Source organism: Bombus terrestris, chromosome 16, assembly GCF_910591885.1.
Source record: "Bombus terrestris chromosome 16, iyBomTerr1.2, whole genome shotgun sequence".
Classification (NCBI taxonomy): Eukaryota; Metazoa; Arthropoda; class Insecta; order Hymenoptera; family Apidae; genus Bombus; species Bombus terrestris.
Genome location: NC_063284.1, coordinates 1,253,069 through 1,275,406, shown reverse-complemented (window position 1 = coordinate 1,275,406; position 22,338 = coordinate 1,253,069). Strand labels below are relative to the sequence as shown.

At 37.5% G+C, this 22,338-nt stretch overlaps 1 protein-coding gene across 5 annotated transcripts in view; it reads right to left on the bottom strand.

Annotated features, from left to right (window-relative positions):
* LOC100643304 overlaps nucleotides 1-22,338 on the bottom strand; it is a 316,203-nt gene that overhangs the window by 40,464 nt on the left and 253,401 nt on the right. For all 5 annotated transcript variants that reach the window (XM_048413546.1, XM_003401592.4, XM_020867214.2 and 2 more), the window contains 4 exons: nucleotides 8,656-8,723; nucleotides 8,163-8,423; nucleotides 6,824-7,045; nucleotides 812-1,040 (listed from right to left, as the gene is read on the bottom strand). In XM_048413546.1, coding sequence (XP_048269503.1) covers nucleotides 812-1,040; nucleotides 6,824-7,045; nucleotides 8,163-8,423; nucleotides 8,656-8,723 — 780 coding nt within the window. The remainder of the gene's footprint in view (nucleotides 1-811; nucleotides 1,041-6,823; nucleotides 7,046-8,162; nucleotides 8,424-8,655; nucleotides 8,724-22,338) is intronic.

Below are 22,338 nucleotides of genomic sequence, written 5' to 3'. Positions count from 1 at the left end.
TTATTTATGCGCGCACGAGCGTCTTCGGTATGCGATGAAAGGATTATCGCGACATACCGTCATAATTACACGCCGTGCCAGCAACCTCGACACCGATGCTTTTGTCTGTGAACGCTTTGTTGCGTTTGTTTGTTGCTACAGCCGGAACAACCATGACGATACCTCTTCCGGATGAATGCTTTTCACGTCTCTTTCGTATTTTGTTACTCGTTGTGTTTCACTGTTCGTTGCGTTGTTTGTGCATTTTATTTTCCATTTCAACTCTTTCACGGTGTATCATAGCTTAGTAGAACGCTATAAATTTCACGTCTTAACCATTATCGAATTAACGATGCAATATATCTCAGAGTGACTTTTAGAGAGCTAGCAGATTGTTATAATTTTTCTGATATTTGCGTTACATTACCATGTACGATTCCATGATAAATTGGACTACACGTTCCACTTCGAATATTACGATCAATCTGTTGCTGTCGTGAAGTTGGAGCAAATCGTAGACTACTATGGGATCGATAGACCAAGCACACACACAGACAATTCTACATCATCGCATTACTTTGATAAAAAGAAGAGTTCACCCGTTAGACTATAGACTATGCTTCCGGATTTCTATATTCTACACGACCTTCTTATGAATATTATGCGTTGGACTTTAGACTTTGGGTCCTAGTTGATGAATCCCACGTTATTGATCCGAGCCATGAGTGCCAAATTATGAATCCTAAATTCTATTTTGTCAATCAGGCTTCAGAACCTCAAATTCTGGATCTTTTGTAACTTTTAATAACGAGCTGACGACTGAGAGACTTACCAATCGAGGGTAGCCTTGGCGACGTACTGCACCTGATTCTCTCTGTCAGGATGCTCATGACGATCGTTAAGAGGGACTACGGAGTGACACACGAGACGAGTCTCCTGTCGATTTACAATCGTTAGATTGTAAGGTGACGCCTGTAGTCGAGATGCTATCGGATCCAGAGCCACCCACAATTTATTGTCCACCACCCATGATGGATAGGAGCAACGTTCAGTTGAATTTTCTGGAAAGAAAGGAGCGATACCTTGTCAGAAAATTGTTACGTGTTATTTCTGTTGTGCATCATTTACCAATTCGTCAATTTCATTGTTTGACAGTCATTGGCCGATAATAAAATTTACTAATTTTATTAACATCGTACAAAAATTCCAAATTATATCGAATAAACGTAACCTAAGAATTGAAGTAAAACGCAGTTAGACGTCGAAAGACGCGATGGATACTTTACTTCTCGAAATAATACAACTCTGTCGCTAACACGGTTATTCCTTGGCTATTCTCGAAGCGTATAATGCAACTAGAAACTCATTCCAAGCTCTTCAAGTTGGCCAAGCAAGTCTTCCCTCTCCGATAAACGAGCTACACCTAAACTGCGTTCTCCTTCTTTCCTTTATATCATAATCTTTGCACTTTTTTATCATTGAACTGTTACAAATTGAATTACACGACTGTCGAGTCTATCCAGAATTGAATAGCAGACGAACAGCTAGAATTTTAATTTTCCATTTGCACTGGCCCAATTACGAAACGAGCCGACTAATTAAAAATATTATTCCATGGCGCGGGGAGATCGAATAATTTCCAAGTTGCTCGAATAGCCTGTTAATTCGTTATTGTTACGAAGTTACGCAACATAGTTAAGAGAACGATAGTTTGGAATTTTGCTGACAGAATTTCAACGGAAATTGAACGAATTAAAGCTTCTAATGACTGTAAACTTTCTTTTTCAACCTCGTAACAAGATTTCAACTCCTCGAATTTTTATATTTATTGTATTTCGTATATTTTACAGAATAGTATCCGTAATTCAATAACGTTTTCATAGTACATGTTTGATTTTTCGTACGCAACACGGTAAAAGAATTGGTATCTTCTGATAAAAGTAAGACAAAAGAAATTTTACGTGTACTTCCAAATAATTCGACAGACGATTCTATAATTTATTTCTGGTAATTAGTTTGCCATTTGTTTCTACACTCACGATACATTCGCGTACTGTCGTGTATTTTAATTTTGCTCTCGTTTTAACAAATAAATTTGTTGATATCCCGAGGAAATCACGTACCAATAACGATCCTTCGAGATATTTTTGAATATTACAGGCATGCGACTAAGTCGAAAATAACCGAAGGAACACGGAAAAACGAGGGTTCGAGTAGAATCGGAGAAAATTGTTAATCAAGACACTTTTCAGATGGAAGTTTTAAAAATAATTACATTCGACAAATGGAAATGAAGAGAAACGTGGATATTACTGGATTTCAGTAGTACGGGTCGGTATATGGTGAGACATGCATAGGTGCGTCATATAATTTCATACGAATCACTGTTTATTTTAAATACAGCACAAAGTAACGCAGATCCAACATATCGAATATAAAATCTTCTTTCATTTTCATCAAAGCATTTCATTTTATAATGAAAATTACAAAATAATCCATTTTGCGACAGGGTTTTTAAACATTCGTAAGTCTCTCTCATTTTACGCTTTCGTTCCTCTCGTTTCAGTAAAATTCTATATTTCCAAATTGCTTCTTCGCAAAATCGCAAACAATTGCATCTTTATTGTTATTCCGCGATAAAAATGGTAAGATACATCATTACACGACGTTGCTTCTAAATATTTGTAATTGTTATCCCTTGTCATATTTTAATATCAATTTTTAACTGAAAATTACACATTCATAAACTCCGTATTTAATTTCGTCCGAGCATTGCATATTGTAATAAAAAATTGTAGAAAAAATTTATTTCGCGTTAAATCTTCTAAAAATTCATTCTTACGTTCTCGCTTTAATTTTCCATTGAAAATTATGCGAACGTCTCGACGAATAAAAAACGAATGAGAAATTTGTGAAATAAGAATGAGAAAATGGAATCATACGTGACAATTTTTAATGATAATTCGGCGAGACAGTGGGAGAACATGCGTGTCCCATCGAGGTATCGATCGCCTTTCAGCGGAGGCGTCCTGTACGCCACATACTTCGACGCCTGTGCATTTTTAACGGTCCATTAATTCGCACACAGTGATTGATAGCTGTGAGCAGTCGACCATCGACGCGATAACTGTTTGTAGGCGACCTGGACTCGCGTTTACGTTGGATTATTGCATTCCTTTGGATTATCGCTATTATCCTACCTACGAACTTACTTTTTCTTCTGTTCCTTTCTTTCGTCTAACATAAATCATAAATTTATATTTATTATTTTGCTACTTATTTCTATATTCGAGTATTTCATTAAACAAATTTTCAGTATAATTACCAAATGAGTTATTATACATAAAATCTATAACACAATTAGTATTATGATATAATTGTTATGCCAAAAATGAAAATTAAAAAATACGAAGCAAGTAACAAAACAGATTTCCATACAATGTGCCATAATCATATAATAAGAACCTTCGCTCGCTCTAAATGCAAATTATGCGTATCGATTTTTCGTTAAATCAATTATCATAAAATCCTGTTACCTCGTCACGAGTCTAACATTTTTTATCGCGATTCTGGACACGTAAAACCGACAGGCAAAGTGAATTTAGCCCGTCGCCTATTATTTCCCACGAGACGGGAAGAACGTCTTTTTTCCGTTTTTTATAGAAAGCTGTTCAATCATATTGTAAATAATATCGGTGCACGCCTCCCAGTTCACCATTTTATGGTGGTGGTTTTCCTTTTTATATTTGGTCTTGGAGCATGGTAGAACATGGACGGGGACGATCCTTGATTTGCATCGAACCGCAATCTCTTCTCTCGAGGAGAACGAAATGAATTCGAGACGGAATAAAAAAGGAAATATCTCGAAGGGACCGTAAATACCTTGGAACAATATTGAAACTTGAAAGTAACTCAGTGTAACGTGGAAAGTTTCTGTTTGGAGATTTTTCTTGCCGCTTTTTTATCGTCACTTTGTTTGCTGCGTATGTGTAGGATGCAGAATAGAAGGAATTTAGACGTTGTTTTCACGTAAAATAATTGAACATACGATTTGTGCTTTTAGGAAACATATTCCATTTCCATTGTTCCGAAACTTTCTTTTTAACTCAAATTAGCAATCTCTCTTATTAATGTCATTTTGTGTAAAAGCAAATTGGTTCGTGGCTCGTAATTTTACGTACCGGAATTATAACTTTTATTAAATCTTGCTAATTATTCTATTTAAAGCGCCGGTGGTACACCAAAACTTAAATGAAACCGATAAACATTCTTTTAATTCAAATTTTTATTTCAAAGATTGCCACGTTGCGTACTACTTTCTATGAAAATCGATTCGTGTTACGTTTAAGACAACTCCCTGCAGAAAGAATATAATTATTAAAATTAAAGAATAACATCGTGTCATTTTATATCTCGATCATTTTTCGTTTTATTACCTGCACCAAGTTATTCATCCGTGAATCGAACAGTTTAGTCAATTATCGTATTAAATCAATTTCTGTTTCAACATGCTCGGTTCGAAATTCGGGATGTTTTGTTAGAAAAGGGGAAAAATTTCGAAATTTCGAGCAAACGATTCGAGCGTTTAAGCAGCTTAGCAATTTTTCCACGCCTCTATTGCAACATTGGCTCGGGTGTTTCGTTAACCCCATTCCCTGGCGTTTCCATTTAAACTTTCCAGAAGGCAGATTAGTCCCTGGGATCTGCAACCCGCTTCCCTCGATCTCGTTGCTATCCTATGGCCGCGATTTGGTTCGGTTGAAACTCGAAAATGGCTCAAATATGTGTAAAAACAAAAAACGCGTTCGATTAATAAAGAAATAATCGCGAGTGCAAATTGCCAGCTACGCCGTGTATAATACTTCTTTCTGCATAAGGCAGCATTTTTAAAGCTACAGAATTTTTTATAGAGACTGAACTGAATTTTATTAAAGGCACTGTACATAACAAAATTTGCCTCCATTTTTATCCTTAATTAAAATACCCAAATAAGGAGGTTATAATCGTACAAATAAATAATTAAATATAACGCAGTATATATTACAATGTTAAACATTAAATCAATTTACTAAGTTTGTTAAATCAATTTGTTAAATTTGGAACAATATTCTGGAACTGTGTGCTATATTATTGTTCAGAAAATATCTGGAAATAAATCCTGGCCAGTGGCAGGATCGCGCAATCAGTCATGTATCCGGGAAATTCAACTGGAAGCGGTTTACCGCAAAACCAGCAACAAGATCATCTCCATCTAATACAACTGTCTACTCGTATCCACGTTCATAGCTTCACAGGATACGAGGAACGGTGTATTTAAACCGAAACTGGGACAATGAACCGAACAGGCCGATCGACGATGATGATCCGCTCCACTCTGACCGAAGATTGATAAATTAAAATGGTAATGAACGGTCGAGCTATACGATGAACCTCCAAGAATTTCATTTTAGATGTCAGAACGTTGAAATGTTCTTTCACTTCGCGAAGAACATTATAATAATTCCTTTCGTAGCAAACTTTTAACGAAAGAGATGGTTTGTTTATTTTTTTAAATCTTTTAACGATAAAGAGACTTTTAACGATAAAAAACCACGGTTGGATGAAAAATTGCCTAAAAGAATATTTGGACAACGAGACAGAAATTCAAGGACGGGAACCATCGAGCGTTAAGAAAATTTTTGACGATAGAAACTCACGATTAGATGGAAAACTATCCGGAGAATATAGGAATCTTTAATCTGCGCCTAGCTTTATCAAAAAACGGGACAAAAATGTAGAAACACGACCTATAAAGCCTATACAACGTAGCCACGCAAGGAATTCGGTTTCAGAGCGGAGACTTTTAACCTCTCAGCAAGAATTTGCGGTAAAATTCCAGGCTAGGCCGATCAAAGATTCGCGGTTGCAGGTAAAATCAATCCCAAGAATGTTGAGAGAGGATCGAACGATGCTGGTGATCGCCTCAATTTGGTTAACCATGGCTGCAGAGGGCAGAATCATCGCAATCTAGCAAGGCTACGTGCAGTTATGCGATACCATGGAATACCCCAAGTAGTTGACGTCGACCGCCGCGCCAGTGTGCCGATAACACGCGGCCCAAGAATCCGATCTGGTGTCTATGGACACCGTCATAGTTTACGTTCTTCGTGCCCTGGTGCTATCGGTACCCGCGGTTTTCCCCGCGCCAAGACGCACGATCATCAGTTAACGATAACGTCAATGTGCCAACAATTTGCCCGCAGGATCGCTCCTTTTCACCTGGCCACACTGTGGTAGTGTACGTGTCACTTCGTATATGTTCGGTTACGTGGATGTTGGAAGAGGTTTGATGTGCATGGAATTGGTTATCAGCGAATCGGACAGAGGCAAATTAACTTTTATGAAACGAATGTTCGAAGGGTTTTGTGGAAATGATAATATTACCATTTTAAGTGATTTTTAAATATTGGTCATAGACCTTTTCCAACTATGGTATCAGGTTGGTTACCGAGTACTGTTGTAGAGATTATTTTATGAATAGGGATCTTGGCGTTGACAGTTAGAGGATATTGGAAACCTAATAGTGACATTATAGGGATATTTTATGAGACTGGTTTTAAGTTGGGAATTAATTTCCCCTTCTGTAGATTGCTTCGTGAGTGGGCTTTCTCCTACAAATAATGGTACATTAGGCTAGTTTACAATTGAAAATTTAATAGTGATATTATAGGAACATTTCGTAAGAGTGGTTTTAATTTGTCAGCTAAGTGTATTTTAGTAGCGAAAAATTTGGTACTGGCGTACTAGAGATTATTTTGTAAGTATCGGGATTTTTTGTATATAAACTTTGTTTATAAGCACTTACTCTGTTTCATCTTGAACGTCTTGGCAGCCTCCTTAACGCTGATCAAGCCAGTACAAGAGGCATCCTCACTTTGCGCCAAATTCCACGAATTGTTCGAAGTTTGTTCATAGATGAAGCATCTATAGCTGTCCTCGTCGCTAGTTTTCCGCGGAGCGTGCAACCTCGCCACTAAATTGTGCGTGCTACTTTCCTTCCACGTGGCTAGGCACTCCAGTTCCACATCTTCAAACAAAATCAAACGTTACGTTTAATTAGGTATACATTACTTTACTTCAATTACAAATCTTAACTCGCAAACCTTTTTAAGATAAAAGTGAAACCAAAATTCTAATTATCAAATCTCTGCCAAATAGGATTTCTGCAGAATTGTTTCCTAATTTATTCAAACGTGATCAAACTTCGTCAAACCTTAATTCGAAACACCATTAAACTACCCAATAATGAAAGAAATAATACTTTTAAGCTATTTAAGACGATTTTACGTCAAATCCTAACCTACAGCAATACTTCAAAGCTACCAAGAAAAAAAGAAAATGATGTTTTATTTTTGTTTCAAGGCACTCAATGTCCTTGCATAAATTTCGGTCATCGAATAAAAATCCTCATCGTTGAATCATGAATCTTCTGACCACCATTAGCTTCCCCCAATTACACCACGATGCATAATGATTCCAATTACGAGGAAGGCTAAATCGTCCGCGGAGAAAATTATGGACGGAAATATTCTAACCGTTAATAAACCGCACCGTAGCCGCGTAGAATGAATTATAGCGGCACGAGCGTTTTCCCTTGGTATAATAATCGCGGAAAATCGGTCGGACAAGGGGTAGCAGCAACAAATGGTAATTGACAGGGCCGTTAATCATTCGCCGGAAGTTCCACTGACCGTCACAGATTCTCTTCCACTGCGTGTCGTGTTAATTAACGTCGTCATTGGGTATTTCTCGGTGCATGAAGAAAAATTACCGTTTTTCGCATGAAATTACCTGATGGACAAATATTGGAGATATTTATCTTACCTTTTTCGAAATTTTTTCTTGAAAAAGTATATTTATTTGCAGAAGAATACAGAAAAGAAGATATCGTCGAACAGACCGTGAATATTCACGACTGTTATATCGAATATAACACGACTAAAGAGTGGCTTGAAACTATAGATGTTATGAGTACTTTATTTTGTATATTCTGTATATTTCTCACTGTTATGGAAATTTTCAATATTTTTATACGTTTCAATTTTCTACGAACGTGTATTTTTTATTCATAGCACTGTATAGGGATAAATTTACGAAATCTAAATTTTCCAAGTACAGTCAGAAGAGCTATAAAGTATACTCACCGACGCTCTCGGATGACAGCACATTGGCACACGCCTGGTAGCGGAAAAGCAATCGCGATTCTTGAGTGCAGGTTTCTGCCGCTGATAACGGCGATTTACACTCCCCTTCGCCATGACTATAAGTGAATTCTAGGGGCCCCTTAAATGGACAGGGCATGGGAGCTGCCCCCGTGCGAAATAGGGAAATTAATATGGCATCGCTTCTCAACTCGCTGCATATGAATGGCAAAGTAGGTTTTGGCGACGCTGTGATGCAATATGCTGAAAAAGAAGAATCGACGAGGAGAATTAACATTTTTCATTTCCTTCCCTTTTCTCTGTCTACATTGTTCCCTGTCTTTCAAATATTAATTAACGTTCTCGTTATTGGAAATGAAACGTACAAGTGAAATTGTTTGGAACATTGTTTTCGACAGCTAAACAATTTCCGCAGACGTTTAAAATACGCGTTTAAAATCGATTAAAGCAGGTATCCATAACGTGCGAGACTTACTTTCTTTATACTGAAGAACATTCGGATGCTTCATATGCATGACGATGCACCTATAGCAATCTATCTCTCTGTAACAAAGAAAAAGAAAATTCTGTTATTATAAGATCGAATGATAAGACAAATAAAGAAGAAATAACTCTCTTTCCTATTCTACGTTTTACACCAAATAAAACGCTACGACAGACAACAAAGTTCTCCTAAACGATTTCGTTTAAGGAAAAGGAAATATCCAAACGCCGTTGCGATCAAACAAACTCCTTCGAACACTTGGTGCATTCAGAAAACACAACATCTCAAACTTCTTTCTAACGTAACAGAGATCGCTCTTAAATACACTCACATCTGAGAAAATCTGCAAGAAAAGATAAAACGAAGCGTACCAACACACGCGATTCCTAGGCATTTGTACACGATGAAAAGACAAAGTTCAGGGCGCAATAGAGACAAGGGCGGTTAGATAGAGGGTGGAAAAGGGATGACTGGTCCAAGAGGGGGCAAGTAGTATCACGTAGCTACTTAAAACTTTTCGAGCTTGTCTTGTGTCCCTACTAGTTGCCACCTTGCTTACTTAGCTCTGCTTCGCAACTTCTACCTTCCACTGTAGTCTCTTTCTCTTCCTGCCTCTCCCTTGCTTCCTGTTTCCCACCCCTTACATCCTCCTCAGCTTCCTGCTGGCTGGGAGGATGAAGTTTACCTTCGTTTCTGGCTACCTCTTGTACTTCTTATCGAACGTCCATATTTTTCTTTTTGGATGACATTTCTTTTGACGTAATTGATTCTTCGTTATTTTTAGCTCGAAAGAGGTCTGATTAATGATGTGACCATGCTCGCGTAATTTGCAGCATTTAGTAACATTTATAATGTATAAAGAACAAAGAATACAAAATAAGATTAAATAATGTAACCTAACTGAAATTCAAACTACTACGATAACACGTAGCATAAGAATATCAACGAGGAAGTTAAAATGAAAATCTCACAAAATGCTTAAAATTCAGCTTAAATAAAATAAAAGGCACCAGGATACTCCCAGGAAACTGGAAATTAGCAATTCTATTCATTGCCTACCCAAACTTTAATTTAACCAAAATTTAAAAATCTTCTGTACTTATCTAATGGAACAGACCAAATTTCTTCGCGCGTGCACAAAATTCGTCCGAAACAACGCTGCACGTTCTTTCTGTTATTATTTCCTTTTCCACGAAAGAACCTTACGCTCATTTGTATCTTGTACATTTGTACGTCTGTTTATCGACAGTTGCTCGTTATTTAAGCCTCGAGATGGTCTCAAAGCGCGAGATCAATGCGAGCAAGCATAAAAGCAGACTCGAAAGATAAATATATATGCGTGAAACGCACGCATCAGCGAGTTCAGACGTTTCGCAACGCGAATAGCTAGCCATTCGTACACTTCGAACGCGGTTCATGGTTCATAAAAGGGAGGACGGAGATGCGTGTGTGCTAGTCTCTGACGTTTATAAATCGACTGTTCCCAAGAATATCGTCTGGAACTTGGCCGTAACTTTAAGATACACTAATGGATGTTTTTCTTGCATTAAGTTGCACGCTTTTGGTAGCAAAGCCTTGCAAGCTCGTGTAGAATGTTATTGGATTATTATAAAATAGAGTTTTTGTTAGGAAATCAGTACGAATACAATACTATTTGCAATTGATAATTAACAATTTCTATATTTCAGTTGTTATTTATTCTACCGTATTATCGGATATTTTTGTCCCAATGTATTTTATCGCGTATGCCTGCTTTTCATTTCTTTTTGTGTTCATTCCCCTATCAAATAAAATACTCCTTTTTCTCTTACTTATTAAAACATAAATAAACTGAGTTTATTGTAAACTACGGTGTACACGTGGGAATATTTTCCAATTTCCTCTCAAAGCAAAACAGTTCTCGATTAATTTTCTAAAATCTGCCCCTCGAAAAGTATAAACTAAATTAAAAATTTGTTCGAAAGAAAAAAGCCAGAAAATTCGAAATTTCCCATCAAGGCAGAAGAATACTCGGTCGATTAACTTTCTAAAATGGAAAGCAACTAGCCTCTCCAAGGTCTGAAAGGCGTCTCTTGGAGCTGTTTCGATGGAAGAACACCCTCGTCCAAGTTTTCCACGTTGGCCTGTACATGCAGCCGATCTACAATTCGAAAGTTGTCCAAGTTTGTATGCATGTCAACGAAGCCGCGGACACGGTATCCGAGAGCGGTTTCTCGTGATCGCATTTGGAGTAACTATCAGGCAACCGGAAGCGAAGGGAACGCTCTCTGCCCTTCAGCTCGTGAACCGCAAACGGCTCGGAGTTAAACGCGCCGAACCCGACCGCTTTTGTCGACCCAACTCGACCACTCTCGCAACTTTTACCCAACCCCTTTCATGTTTCGTCCGTTTTTTTCATTTTTTCTTCTTCTTTTTTCATGCTGGCTAAGGCGACGAATTTTTACTTCTTTTTTTTTTGAGGGAAGTTTAAATGTACCGATATTGTTGTCAGAAATGTTGTTTGGATGTTTGATACAATGTTCCGAGCGTAATTTTTAGCGATCGCAGTTATTGATATTTTAATGCACGATGTTTTTGGAAGATTTACAATTTGAGTGTATCCGTTGAGTCGTTAGTTTCGTATTGTTTTAATATCGTATAATGTTATTACGTTATATTGTAATTTTCTTTTCTATATTTTATAATGTATAATAATGGATATTGTACAATGTTACATTTTCAGAATTTTCACTGCCAGAAATTTTATGGTAAATGTTACAGTGAATATTTTTTCGATATAGGAACGCTAAAATTTAATGCACGAATTGGGAAAATTGATTTACACGATGAATTGATTGAACGAAATGTCCTAGGAAATTGAAAAAATTAATGGCCGAGATTGAAGTTGGGCTGGGTAAAAAGATTCGCTGAAATAACAGATTTCGAAAGATTGAAAAGTTCCCCGACGAACATTTCGAAGAATTCGGAAGTTCCGGGACGAAAAATTTGGGAGAGTCGAAACTTTAGAATGGAAAATACTAAAAGATGGAAATATTTCGAAATATTTAGAAGCTTGATGAAATGACAAATTTCAAGTAGTTGGAGGAACGAAAGAACCGATATGGATTATTCTAAGCAAAATAACGATACCAAAAAAAAAAAAAAAAAAAAATTACACATGCACTATCCAATACTCAAAATGCCTCGTATCAATTAAATTTCGGTTTCGAAAAATTGCAATAAAATTTCTAAAAGTACGCTCTTCTCATCGACTGGCTCAAAACGTCGAAAAATACTTCAATTTCTACGAGTGGGGTCGTTGAAAAATCCAACTCGTTAGCCCATAAACGCTTTCCGATCTGGCAGCTGCGACGTGCTCTCAGGATCGATTCTACAACTTCCGGATTATTGCCACGACAACTCGGACGTTTTATCGTTTCTCGATGATCCGAAGAGTTTCGCGGCGATCCTTTAAAGCTCGGTGCCACATCGTCCGATCGTTCTGTTCTCTGTATCGTTTGAGACGCAACGTCGAATCGGCCACTTTTACGACCTCCACGATACTCACCAATGATCATTGTTATCGCTTACTTTTATTTGTTTGTTCCATTCGAGGGTCGAATTGAAAAACGCAATCAGACTAGTGCCGAAATAGCGGAGCATTGTGGACAAGAAGACTTTTAAAAGTTATGTTGTTTGGATTGTTAAGTCGATAGTTATACCATCGATAAAACGTGTTTGATGACTGTGTTTAAGTAGTCGTACAAATGGCAGTACTAAGATTCTTATCGCAGACTAAGGATTTATCAAGGAAAATCCTAGAAAATAATCCTAACCTAAGCTTAAGTGACGTTTAATGACTATCCTCAAGCGGCTGTAAAAATTACTAGATTCTGTCATCCTAGATTACGAATTTCTCAAAAAGATGTCTGTAAAGTAACCTAAACCTAACCTAACCTAAATCACCAAAAGCGTAAACCAATCCTAACCTAAACATAAATGATGACTCATGACTATGTTCAAATGAATGTATAGATGATAGTAATAGGTTTTTAGGATACATAGTAGTAGATAGATAAATGATTTGTCAAGGGGAGCCCTGAGGAGAAACTCTAACCTAAATATAAGTTATATTTGATGACTATGTTCGAACGTAATATAAGCAAATCACGCTTGAAAGCGGGTAAGAATCGAAGCAAGGCGCAAAATACTTAAACGATACGAGACCACCCAGATTCTATATTTAGATAACAGGTTCGATTCCTTGAATTATGAATATGTAGTTCCACCCTGAATCATGATATTTTGTCTCAGAAATTTGGAATCTAAATAAAGTTTCTCGCATCTCCAAAGATACCAGGCTATCTTCAAATGCCTCTATATCAGCATAACTATATCTTCCGTAAAGTGTACCTCGAATAACACCAAAATTTAACAATGTCCTTTCATTATCCCCTTCATTTCTACTTTATCTCCAATTAACCCACTCACCATTGAAACTCCGAATGTCCTCAAATATTCGCTGCTATACTTCATGAACAGCTTAATAGGCCAATATACGAGACCATGAAACAGTTATAAATCCTAACCTATTCACGTGATTCGACTGCGAAATCCAAAGACGTAAACGTTACGACTGTGAAGGGTTAATACGTGTGTAAAACGAAAGTAGGTCTCTTAACAAGGGAGAGGGAGGGGGAAGTACAGAAAGGGGTGAGACTGGAAGAATTTCATCCATAGGTTATTACGAGAACACGTTCTTCTATCGTGGTGTGAGAGTTGATGAGAATGTTGATTAAATGTTTCAGCGAAGTTTCGCCAGGGAACCACTCCAATTACACGGAAGTTCCATCGGCGGACACGGTGGCTGTAAGTGAATCCCGACGGCCTCGAATCGAAAGTGATACCGTAATTGAAAAAGAAACGAATGTAAGGGCCGTGGACCCATCGCGGATATCCAATCCGAATTTTAATTTCACGCTCGCCACACGTGTCCACCGAACGTATTACCACTGTACTCTCGTTATTCGAGTTTTTCAAATTTTTATTTCAATGGCCAATAGAAATTCTAAAGTTATCTCGGAAACCATAACGAATTCTAAAAAGTTTCAGACCATCGAATAAATCCGGAGAAGCAAACAACTGTTTGAAAAAAAAGTTCACCAATGAAATATCTATCTGAAGAATCTACGAACAAATAAAATAACCTTCTATAGATTGAAATGAATTGGCAAGCTACCGTCAGCATCATAGGAAACGATTCCAAATGAACAAGTAATAATTTTAAAAAGCAACCTAGGTCCATCTAAATTAAACCTTTGTTTCGCGGGTTCTAGAAACTGATAAAAGAATTCTTTTCGAAATACCAGTAAAATCTAACGTTATCTTATAAAAACTGTGAAAAAAAAATTGTTTCGAAGGATTAAAATGGTCAACAAATAAATTCCGAACGAAAACGGTGGTACACGAAGGGAGGAGAAAAGCGTTTTTCATCGAACAATTTTCGCGCTGTGGCTACTCTTGCTCGTAGTTATCAGTCTGTCGATAACGCCGTTGTCATTACTCGTAGATTGCAACGGGAGGACAGAGAATGAGCTGTCTCAGCGCGATCGTCGTGATTTATTTATGCGATCGCATCGAAAAAACAAGAGGACGAGTTTTTCGTTCGTTGACCTGCTCGTCGAAATAATTTATCGTCGATTATTTATTGTATTATCGTTCTTTTCTTTCTCTCTCTCTCTCTCTCTCTCTCTCTTTTTGTTGCCTAACGCTCAACTGGTAAAATTGAGTTCTCTAAACAATGGACGATGTTTCATAAATCTTCTTGTCTCTGTTACAATAATAAAGTCATGGTTTACGATTTATTTGTTAATTTGGAACAATTTTTTATTGTTCCCGGGATAACTCGGAAATTTGTTTGGATTTGTAAAGTTTATTATTTTGCAAATTCGACAGACATTAAGGAAATCAAAATTTTATAATTTCCTGAAGTTATGTTTCGAGTTTCTGAATTAAAAAATCCCAACAAAACAAACGAATCGTCGCCAAACGAAAAATTAACTGAGAAATATAACATTTTTAATAGTTTTTGAAAAAATTTCAGTTAATATCGCCCGTGTTAGGTATTAAAAAAAAAAAAAAAGAAAAAAACACCGTTTCGTTTTATCATCAAACGATCGCTAATTCATCGTCCCTGGCTAAACGCATTTCACGGAATGCTCACGAATCGCATAAATCTCGCGGTTGCGTTCGTAATGCGTTTAAAAATGATTCATTGCAATGCCCGCAGTTTCGGAAACAAGCAGCATTTGTAACCAACGACACGTTCTCCTTTCCACGCTGGAAAAAAATCGTCGTAACTTTTTCATGTTCTAAATTTTTCATTTGTAATTCGACGTTGGAACCAAAAACAGCCACTTTTTATTTAGGTCGCATTTGCGTTGGATAAAATGTTCTGGAAAATCTACAAATTAAATTCTTCGCGTTTGATCAGAATTGAAAAGAAATTTAGGCATACTAATGGTACTGATAAAATTTGAAATTCGATGAAATAGGCTACCCTAAATAATATAAAAGGTTATAACTTTAATTTGACTGAACAAGCACTTGAAACAATCGCAGGATTGCAAGACAAACAATTTCAGTTTCCAGAAAACACCGTGAGCGATAAAAATGTTAAAGGAAAGAAAGCTGAGAAACTAAGAAGACGAAAATTAAAATTTGAAACTTCTTTCTAACCTACAACTTTAATAGATTTGTCAAAGATGAAGTTTCCAGAAGATTAAGAGCACTAAAATTTATATTTAAAACTTAACCCGCAACTTTAATAAATTTATCAACGTTTATCAAAGTTTCTGCGAAATTAAGAAAAATACCGCTCTAAGTGAAACGAAAACTATGAGAGCACATACGGGAAAGTTCGAAAAAGAACTGAAACGAAGGTAAAGCCATAACGCATTAATTATATTTCCCTGGTTCCGACGCGTGGGCTATTCTTCTTTTTCCACCCCTGTAATGGGACGCGGCAGACGAAGCGTATTTATCTCCGCGTTAAGAGAAATCGGCCATGTCAAGTCGAGTATTCGCATTTTAACGAGAGCCTCCGTTAAAGTCACCTCGTCACGGCCACTCGATAATTCCGATGCCTAGTCGAAGCACGTGGATTAATAACGCGCCACGAGAACCAGCCATAGAACGAGCTCCGTTCCTTATATCCAACTCCCTTAACCCAAACCCTTCTCCTCCTTTTTCCTCCTCCTGCAACTTATTAACAACGACCCCATCGAGCGTAAACCAGAATTCCGGAGTTACCGATGAATGAGCTATAATTGATGAGCACCTTGGTCCTCTGAGAACGACGGGGTGAATCTGGGGTAGCTGATTGTTATGCGGTGTTCTCTGAAAAATTTTATATCGAGTGTTTCATCAGTGAAGATGAGCGAATGATTTGTATCTGTGTGTAGATTGGATTATTTTGAAATAACTTCTAATTAAATCTCGTCGAATCTTTCCTTCGCCATCTTCACTCAATTCGCCCTAATTAAGTAATTAAACGAGCCAAATTTCTCAACAAATTATCCTTATTCTTTTTTCCTCTAAATCCTCGTCATTCATATAATTTTCTTAAAATCTTTCGTTTCATTAAATTGTTTATTAGTACCCAAACAAAATTTCATAAACAGTTCATAAAACGTTCCACAGACGGTTATCGTTAAAAATAATTTATTACAAACATCAAGCCTCGCATACTCCATTCTGCAAATATCTATCGTTAGAAACAATTTGCTACAAAGATTCCCTGCCTGTCTCTTTCGAAATCTTTGTCCCACCTTCAACAATCGATTTACCCCAATTACCAATCACGATTCAAACAATTCTTCTCCAGTCTTGAAATCCCACAACCATCGACGATCTAAAATTTTCTTTCTCTCGATAAGCCCAAAGCCTGTTCCCACTGGGCGACAACACGATAAAAGGGGTAGCAGGATATAGAAAAAAAAAGCGTTGGGCTCGTTGTTGGGCGGACATGATCAGCGGCAGGCCGGTTGTTTGTATTGTCTAATAGCCGGATGGCGTGCAAGGGTGAGTTTCACCCCTTCCTGTCGAATGGCGGCCGCCACCATCTCGTTCTCGGACATGGTTTATTGATTCCTCCGCTGCGTAAATACGCACGCCACTCCGTGGTCCCTGCTAACGACGCCCATGAGGGCGTCGCGACGCGGACTGCGGCTAACGGCCACGAATTATCGTACACGATCGCTTCCACCGTGCTGACCCCGGTTTTTTTCCGACGGTTTTGTTGCTTCCTCTGTGATCCACCGACGATGGCTCCAACCACGTGAAAAGGGAAATCGAGGGTGGAATTTTTTAGTAAATCTTGTTGATGGCTTTCGAGGGGTTGGTTTTAGGACGCTTTGAGAAGGTTGAGAGAATTTTTGTGAAAGATCTCGAGGTTGATTAACGATAAATAAAGGGGACTTGACCCGCTTTGCTTCATTTAAGCGACTCTGAAATTGTAAAGGGTTTTAAAAAATTGTACATGAAGGTACGTATGGTGTGTTTGATTGTATATTGTCCATATCTGCTTATTTCGATAATATTGTTCATTTTGTTGTATTTTATTCACGTATCATAGAAATGAAAGACATCTAAAAGAATTGTTCAGAAAAATATATGCTTATTGGATACATCGCGCGGTACGTCTGACCACATACTGATTGCATCTCCTTGTTCCGGCAATTTCGTCTATATTTAGAACCCGTTGGAATTTTCATTGTATGAAGTTTCGAAGACACGATGACTGGGAATTTTTGCGGAAATTGGAAGAAGAATACATGGGTTTTAATAAATTATGCTGCTGACTTGCTCCAAAAATATACGTGTAATGTTAGAATTATCTACAATCCGCCCGTCAATTTCAACGTTGAAATTGAAATTGTTAATTTTATTATAATTTAAGAATGATGACGCGGAAAATTGGCGGGAATCGAGACGTTGTTTAAATATTTGTAATAGAATATTGAAATGGAATATTTGTCTTTGCGTATCTTTGGCCGCCGCGAAACGCTATTTACGCATATCTGTTCAGCTATGGATAATAATTTCACAGTATTATTCATGCAAGACAAAACATTTAAATATAATTATACATACCAATCTGTCGTGGATTATGCTTTGAACTTAATTCCGGTAAATATTAATTGATCAATGATGTTATAAAATAATATACATATATCGTCGATAATCATATTGCAATTTCATCAGCAACGTTTACCGAATTCAAGTCAAATTATTCATAATCAATTATTAACGATCCATTTGTCGCATTTACCTCGCTCAAATGTTAATAAAATCGTAATTAAACTGAAACTTTAAAATATAGTCATCAAACATTCTTTCTTCAATTTTGTAAAAATTAAAAATGTGATACACCGCGATTACGGAACTCTTCATAAATCCACAAAATAAAATAATCATTATACGTCAAAAAGTAAAACCCTAAGATATCACATGGTAAAATGAAATAATCCCAAGATAACTTTTAATAAATCCTACTTTTAATTTTTTACTTTAAATAACCATAAATCACGATAGAATTAGCCATGACCATTTTACCATGCATATCTCATTTCAAATTAAATAAATCATTTTAGATTTATCTTTCCCAGACACATAGCGCATACAAATTCGGCAAGAAATATGTAAAAAACTGCAAGTTTTTTCGAAAAACTTTATCCCACCGAATCTTCCTCTTTTTGATTGGTTAATCCATAGGCGTCGGCGAATCTATCTTCGGGCGAGCGTGTACGCACAGAGGGCGATCGTTCTCGTCGGATTACGCGAAGCGCACGCACGCTCCTCGACGCTCGAGCTAAAGCCGGCGAGCTTAAACTTAGGTGGCAGCCAATCACGGCCGGTGAACCGCCACAAAGCCGAGGATTTGTGCTCGAATTAAATTTTAAGCGAGCGCGCAAAGCCCGCCGGGTATCGCGAGCGATCCGCGCGCTGATGGCGCTGATCCGCGTCTGGCTAACCAAATGCGCAATCCAAACCACTGAAAAACTCCACTGTTTCCACTCAATCAAATTGTTTCTTTTGAAAGTCGTGACTAATACGGCGTGTCAGAGTATTTTTCCCTTTTTTATCTTTTTAATACTTTTTGCTTTGAAAAAAAAAAATGGGAAGAACAGCGATCATATTAGGTTGCGTGCAAATTTTTTGTATAAATTCGAGTTTCTATGAATCATAGAATTTGGTCATTGACGATCGCCCTATGTTTAAAATTAATTAACAGAAACGGGACATATTAATTTCAAAGTTATTATCTCGATCAATAAATGCTCGATAATAATTAGACTGTGAAATGAAATTGCACATAATGCAATTAGTAATATTTTTAAAATGCTATTTAGATATTATCAATTATTGTATAATAATATATATTGTATAATAATAATATATAGCAGAGTGACAATGCTACCAAATGAATTAAAATTAGTTCTACGAAATTATAGCGGGGAAAACGAAATTGCGCGGAGCTGTTTCTTTGTACGGAGATGAAAAAAGGAAATTCGAAAAAGTGATAAATATTCTGTGAACATAATTCGCTATAATCCACCCTACTACCCAGTTACTCCAGTTGATTCACAAGACGAATACCATCCTCTTGTTACGATAAATTTAATCCAACTTTTTCCGGCAGCTTAGGTGATCTAAATTTGTCACTGAAAATTTGTCTCGTCAAAAAAGTGGTAGAAAGAAAGAAAAAGGCATAGACAGAAAGAGAGAGTGAGAGAGAGAGAGAGAGAGAAACAAAAGACGAAGGTGGCAGAGGGTAGCCATGGTCCAGGGGCAAAAGATACGAGCGGAAAAGGTTGGGAATATCGAGCGTGAGCATTATCGGAGAAACTCACGGAAAGAAATAATCCAGTAACAGAATCGTGAATCTCTGACTTCCACGGCGACTCCATCGTGCAAACTTTTGCACGGTAGTTTACGATGTTATCGAAAGTTTCGGGATCTGCTACGAACTAGGAAACGGAATGTGAACCGCGTCGATCAACGGCCAGACATTTTGCTTTTCCGGAAAGTTACCGCGGGTCGTGCAGCTTTTTATATTTTCCTTTGCAATTTTCAGTAGAGAAATTATTAACTTGGATTAAATTATATTAAGATGTGTCTCGGATATAGCGATATAGAGAATGAAACGAAAGTTCTGCTGTTATTACAGTGCATCTGTGTTACGAGGAATTCAGTTTTTTTAATGTTACTAGGTTGGTAGAATCGTTAAAAATTGAATGTTATCGAATATCTTTAGATTACGCTAATCGTATGTGTTATAATATCACAACATGAAGAATAAATTAGACACTATCGTTATTGCTGTTAGTACGAGTCAGTTTTAATAAGACATTAGATTATTGAAATTACTAAGATTCTTAACATATTCGACGATTTGCTCTACTTTTCTGTATCGTATCGTGAAATTCTTTCCCAACTTCCTAATTGAATATCTTGTTTAACATCGATCGTTATATTGGAATTTAGAGAAGCAATGGTTTATGTACTGTTAGTAACTATAACATAAGCAGTTGATAGTACCGCAGAAAAGTGATTGTCGTAGCTCATGCTTTCGAGAATCTCGCACGTTCGATACATAATTCGCTGGGTTTCCTGCCCGGAGCAGCATTCCGGATGGTTGAACTCTATCTCGATATTGTATCGAAGCGGCTTATGCATTACCTTGCTGCCCCTCGATTTACGGTAAACCGGAATATTTTACTAGAGAATGGTGAACCGAAGACACGGCGAAATTCCCTAGAAATTCGCCCACTCACGCGTACTTTCGAATCTAAACAACTGCTGGAAGATCTATGTTGTTATTATCAACAAACGATATGAGGCAAAATTATTTTTCGATGCACTGCAAAAACTTTCGAAACTCTCTCTTGATTCTGTTTCTGTAAATTTTCATGATATACGAACTCTGTTATCTTTATAGTTTTTCCGAGATTGTAAAAAAACGTTGTTAAAGAACGCGGGGCAACGAATTACTCGTTTTAATCCGCGCAGAGATTCGTGACGCGTTTAATGCGAAACGCAATAGTTTGCTCGACTGCGTGCACAGCTCCAATCGAACTCTGTTACCCCTACTCCTGCCCCACCCTTACTCGAGGCGAAATGCAGCGCGATTATATCCTTCGAGGGAAATTGTTGCTGAAATGATTTAAAGTAAAGCGCAATGGAGCGCGCACGAACTGTTCCCGGCGATTATTCAATTCCTGAAATTCCCTCCCCGCGCACAGAATACCCAGACTTTCCGTGTTTCGTGTTTCGTGTTTTAAGAACGGCCGTTTCGCAGTTCCTGACGTTCTACGTTCCCTTCAACTAAGCACCGAACAATTATATTTAATAAACTGAAACAATTATACGTTATATATAGACGACGTGTTTTTATGCAAATTTATGTTTTTATGAATGCAACGAAAGGAAGTAAAGAACTCGGATAGAGAATTGTTTTACCTATTGTATATTATAAATGCCACTACTATATTCTGGATATTTTGTATATTTTTTGTAAATTATTTGCATTCCGTGTATTTTTCATATTTTCTTTCTGATAAATTCATAAAAATCCACAGTCTGGTTACGTTAATGATTTATCTAACTGTCTGCACTCTTCAATAGCTATGGAAAGTAATAAAACATCAGAAAAGTCGATTCCATAAACGGTAATCATTACTTTTTTCAGATCTGCCCTGAAGAAACGAACTGGATTATTCACGAAATGTCAAAATGCTGCTGACAACGCTATTGAAACTCAAGGAATCACAAATATGAAGCTATTGCAATTATTAGCACGTGAAAGTTTTCAGCTCACGTGCACAACAACGACATCTGCAAATAATATTTCAAACTACTTTCTAACCTACACACAATTTCACGTGGCACAACGTGATCAAAAAATGGCATCGGATTTAAGGCTGGAGCCTGGAGACTGAACATGGTTTAAAACAAGATTCAACGTTAAAGATTAAAGGTTTTGCAAATGGAATCGCGCGATATTCCCGCTTTGAAAATCTGGCGGTTCTCGCGCAGTGCATTATTGACGGTCGAGCCGTAAGCCGACCAGGGGGATCTGTCCCGCTTCCTGGCGTGCTCTTTAAAGTGTTAACAAATTGAACAACATGGAATTTTGACCGGACAACCGACCGCGTGTTTGTTTGCAGGCTTTTTCTGGTTGGCTGATGCTGAATCTTTGACGGAAATTCGTTTGTTCGCTCCCGTATTCCCCGGCAATATTGAGCCAAAATGCTCGATCCAACCGCTGTCCGCTTTGGCGGATCAATATTGATGAACTGACTGTTGGATGGGCTTTGTTTAATGAAACGAGACTGCTCTGATTCTTTTGGTGAATTGTTTTAATCGCCAACGGGAGTTTCGAGTGGTGTGTCGAATTTTAGAGTTTGTACATGATGGACTGTTAGCTACGAGGGATTCTCCTATACTGTGTTTAGAAATATGCACATGTTCCTTATACCAATTTTGAGGTTAGGGATCTTTCCATTCGGAACTCACTGCTTTGTTCGCATGACGCTTTTCGGCTGTGATTTTGTCAGAGATTCAAATTTTCATGAAACACTTTGACGAAGTATTCTGTACTAGTAAGATACTTGAAGTTTCAAAGATTCAAGG